Below are 4,391 nucleotides of genomic sequence, written 5' to 3'. Positions count from 1 at the left end.
ATTACAAATTTACAACCATAACTAGCACTTTTATTCGGAACTTAAAAGTCCACAATATGCTAATTATATCATGTGATTTAAAACTTTTAAAACTTGGCAATTTGGTCCAACGGTTTTATATAGATTAATAATCATTGACTTTTATCCATCTTTTAATTAATACCAAAATTAAATTAAGCGTCGTTCCAAAAAGATCAAACGTGTTCGATACTAATATGAGGATTTTAAATAAAATTAATAATGGCAGTTGGAACTTAGGCCTTTTTTTAATTCATATTAGAGACGGCTGTCTTCATTAGTTAAGCACAAGCTATGTGATAAGCCAAATTCTTTGTTGCATAGAAAGAAAGATCAAGCCCCGTGTTAAATATTTTAAGGAAAAAAAAATGATTGCGATATTTGACTTATATTGAAATGATTTCTTTTTTTTTTTTTTTTTTTTTTTTTGAGAAATGTGGAATCGAGCCATACCCCATTAGGCTACATCAATAATCTTTTTAATTACAAAAACTAATTTCAAGGGAAATATATATGTTTTTGAGTATTTAAATTTTAATTTAACCCATAAAAATGTAAAAGAGTGATGACAATATTCTTATTTTTTAAAAAAACTTTTTTATCATATTTATTTTTAATTACATATATTATGTGACGAACAACATTTATCAATTTTTACTATACATTTCATTAAATTTTTTACTAAAAATTCAATTTTAATTCAAACCATGCAAGGGCTAATAATTATATAGGAAGACTTGCATTAAATAGATGCATTAATATCTACACCGAAAATCTACTGATCCAATGGTCAACAATATCTGTATAGACCAATTCTACCTTCGCAATTACTACATAACTGACCTTTCTGAAATCCTAAGGGACAACAAGAAAACATCATTGGCCCTGCCAGCGGCACCGCTGGAGATGGTGTCGCCGCCGGTTGCAAGAAATCAAAGAAAAGCTTAGACTCTGCAGATGAGTTGAAAGAAGCTGTCTTTTTGTACTTTGATTGAGAAGGAAGTCCTATGGAAAGTTCAAGGTCAATTGCATTCGCATGTATAATGTTTTTCTCCGGCGGTGGCGGAGCCTCCGAGGTGGTGCCGCTGCTGCATTTGGTGTCGTTAGAAGAGTCTGTTGGAGGCATGCACTTGTTATCGGACTCATTGATCAACAAAGTGGACTTTTCTGATAATTGTGCTGGGTTGCTGAAGTCCAAAGATATATTCGCCGTGGTTTTCAGGGTCGAAGTGGCCGAATCCTTGGTGGTATCAGTGGTGGCGCCGCCGTGGAGTGGACAGTGAGTTTGAGGGTCAATGCCACGGCTAATAAGCTTGCGTTTAATGTGGGTATTCCAATAATTCTTGATCTCATTATCAGTCCTCCCTGGCAGTCTTCCTGCTATCAAAGACCATCTGCAGGAAACTGAATTAGAATTTTTTTGACTGCAGTAAAAATAATTAAATGTTCTTCTCTCTAAAATACTGACAAGAATGTTGCTAAAATATTCTCGTTTCAATTTACCCTTTTTTACTCACTTTATCAGATTTCTGAGAAAAGGAAAAAACAGAATTCACATCCTATTTAAAAATGAAAACTTCCCATCAATGGAGATAAATATTCATACTATTTTTATGGTCCTAATTATTCAATTTTCTCAAACAAATTAAAAAATTCTGAAAAATTAAGAAAAAGGGCTTACTTGTTTCCAAGCAGACTATGAAGTTTGATTATGATATCATCTTCTTCTTCAGTAAAATTCCCTCTCTTGAGATCAGGCCTTAGGTAATTTATCCACCTCAATCTGCAACTTTTCCCACACCTCAGCAGCCCTAAAACAAGGGGAAAAAAAGAATATAAATGAATCCGGCGAAAAAGCATCATTTTGGGCAGATAGACACTGTCACGAGCGAGTACCTGCGGCTTTGGGGAGGGAACGCCAGCAGCCTTCACCATGTAAACGGATGTAATTGATGAGTCTTTGGTCTTCTTCTTTAGTCCAAGCGCCTTTGTTTGTATGAGCTTTTTCACAGCAAGGCGAGCGACCCATGATTCAAGACTTTCTTGAAAACTGTGCAGTAATTCAAGAAACAGAGATTTTTTCTGGTACACTTTTTCTGGTTTTCTAATGATGTTTGATTGATTGAGAGAGAAAAGTTTGATATCAAGAAAATAGAAGAAGATGGTATAATATATGAATGAAGAAGTTGGGGGTGGGGTGGACTAGAAGTAGGGTAGGCAGAGTGGGGTGGCGTGGGAGTGGAGGTTGGGCAGGTTGGCAATGGTTGATGAGAGAGAGAGAGGAATATGATATGCAATAAAGAAAGTGGGTGAGTAGGCAGAAATTTGGATGGTTTGTAACAATTGGAGAGAGGGATTTGACCAAGTTGGTGAAAAAGACGAGTAGTTAATAGATGGGGTTGGATTTCGTAGGGAGGTGCACTTTAACAGATGAGTTGGCCTTCTGCAATGGTCACTTCCTCTCTCTCTCACTTTCACATTCTCTCTCCAGGGTCTAGAGTTAGGAAAAATTGTATGATTAGTGCCTAACATATTGTCACGTAGCAAGTCATTAAGGAGACCAAATCTCAAGAAATACTCCAACGGGGTCATATATGCCAATGTGAGAAAAATTCACTCAAATCATGACATTTGAGATATGAAATTGATCTCTTTATGGACATCAGTGTAGAGACAATCTCTTGTTCTCTGACTTGTTGAGACACATACTGCGATTTACCTCCCTCACGATACTTTAGGGACGGAGCAGTGGGGCCCTCAATGTTGAGGGTTCAACTTTTTTCAAACTCAAATTACTAAAAATGGCTAAGAAAATGAAATATGATTGGTGAGCAGATCCATTCAACATTCGAGGCATCATAATTTGTGCGATTCGAGAATTAATATGTCGATATTTGAGTGAACAATCTTATCATGTCAAAATATAAGATTGACACAACGTTTATCTACATATTTTATCCATGTCTCATTTTCTCGTTGGCCATCTCTCATTCAAATTTACCACATCACTACAATTTTCAATTTTTAAAATTTGATTAAGTGATATCAATGAGACATCAAAATTGGATAATAGATTTCACTTATTAACAAGGACTTCATGAAAACAAAAAAATATCTCATTTTAAATTTTTGAGCGTTAATCTCAGTCAAGCAAAAATCTAGTTAAAAGAAGTTGGATGTAAGAGCGGCACGTAAAAAATTAATAAATGATCGTTATTAAGGACTAATTATACAACTATAGTAAAATATTGGGGACTGATGTGTTTCTTTTTCAAAGCTGGGGACAATTTACCACTAAAACAATAGATTCAGGATTAGTAAAGCAATTTGATCTTAGATTTATATATTATAATAAAGACAGCCTAATAAAGTGATTATGAAGTTAATTAGAGATTAAGATTATTGTCTCTGCCAAGTGGGTTCATTCCTTCTTCTTAGATATCAATTGATGAAAGTTTTACAGTAGTATATGACCTTTGACCTTGTTTCGAATATTTTTTATTTCCTTAATAAAAAAGTTAGCCCCCGTTTATTTTTCATTATTTGCCCATTAAAATGAAAAATATGACTGTTATTTATCACATCAAATCACCATATTTGACTTTCTATCTCTTATGTAAGATCCGTAATGAATATATTTTTCATTTTCATTTTTACATTAATGTGTACCAAACGGGACCTTAATGTAACCTTTGTGTGTGGCAATTACTGGTATCTAATGACCTCTTAATAGTAAAAAAACTCATTCAATATTATGTTGAGATGTGACCTAAACAAATTTTCCTTTTATTTCATTTGAGGAGTCCAATTAGCTAATTATATTACTCAATTATACTCTAATTTCATCTATTCTTTGCTCGTTAAGTCAAATCATATATTATCTTCGATCCGCTAATGTAACAACAAAAAATTTAAGCCTTTTGAAGTGAAAACATAAAATTACGATCCACCTTTACAATCGAACCATATTAAATTGATCGAGTGGAGGATACCTTATAAATGCAGTCGATATTTATAAAAGAAAAGAAAATTAATACAAATTGTAGAGCAACCCACAACACGTGTTCAGAAAGTCGGGTCAGGCCACCTCAAAACTGGACGCCAGCCCCTGGCGCCGAAAACTAAAGCCCACAGCAATGAAGAGGCTTATAAAGAAAAAGAGGGTCTCAAAAGTCAAACTAAATCCAAGCTCCATATTTTCGTGGTAAGTTTGGCATTTTCAATCTTTTTAATTAATTTCAAATTGGGAAAAATTCATAACTAAGAAGTTAACTATCACCTATTTCAAAACTAAGAATAAAAGTTTTAAATTTTAAAAATTAGATATTTATTAAAATTTATTTATTACTTATATATATATATATATATATATA

At 33.6% G+C, this 4,391-nt stretch overlaps 1 protein-coding gene across 1 annotated transcript; it reads right to left on the bottom strand.

Moving 5' to 3' along the window:
• Nucleotides 1–732: 732 nt before the first annotated feature.
• On the bottom strand, nucleotides 733–2,257 carry LOC111409257 (myb-related protein 330-like). Its single transcript, XM_023039274.1, has 3 exons — nucleotides 1,915–2,257; nucleotides 1,700–1,829; nucleotides 733–1,412 (listed from the first exon to the last, which is right to left on the bottom strand). The coding sequence occupies exons 1-3, from the start codon at nucleotides 2,045–2,047 to the stop codon at nucleotides 809–811; spliced, it is 867 nt and encodes a 288-aa protein (XP_022895042.1). The 5' UTR covers nucleotides 2,048–2,257; the 3' UTR covers nucleotides 733–808.
• Between the last annotated feature and the right edge of the window lie 2,134 nt (nucleotides 2,258–4,391).

Source organism: Olea europaea, chromosome 14 (genome assembly GCF_002742605.1).
Source record: "Olea europaea var. sylvestris chromosome 14, O_europaea_v1, whole genome shotgun sequence".
Classification (NCBI taxonomy): domain Eukaryota; kingdom Viridiplantae; phylum Streptophyta; class Magnoliopsida; order Lamiales; family Oleaceae; genus Olea; species Olea europaea.
Note: the sequence above shows the minus strand (reverse complement) of the source record. Positions and strands in the feature narration are given on the sequence as shown.

Bases quoted from the DNA above. Each gene is read 5' to 3' on its own strand.
- LOC111409257 (XM_023039274.1), bottom strand. From the start codon at position 2,047: ATGGGTCGCTCGCCTTGCTGTGAAAAAGCTCATACAAACAAAGGCGCT. The intron at 1,830-1,914 runs GTACTCGCTCGT...CCCTTGTTTTAG, and splicing joins TTCCCTCCCCAAAGCCGCAG to GGCTGCTGAGGTGTGGGAAA. The intron at 1,413-1,699 runs GTAAGCCCTTTT...AGTTTCCTGCAG, and splicing joins CATAGTCTGCTTGGAAACAA to ATGGTCTTTGATAGCAGGAA.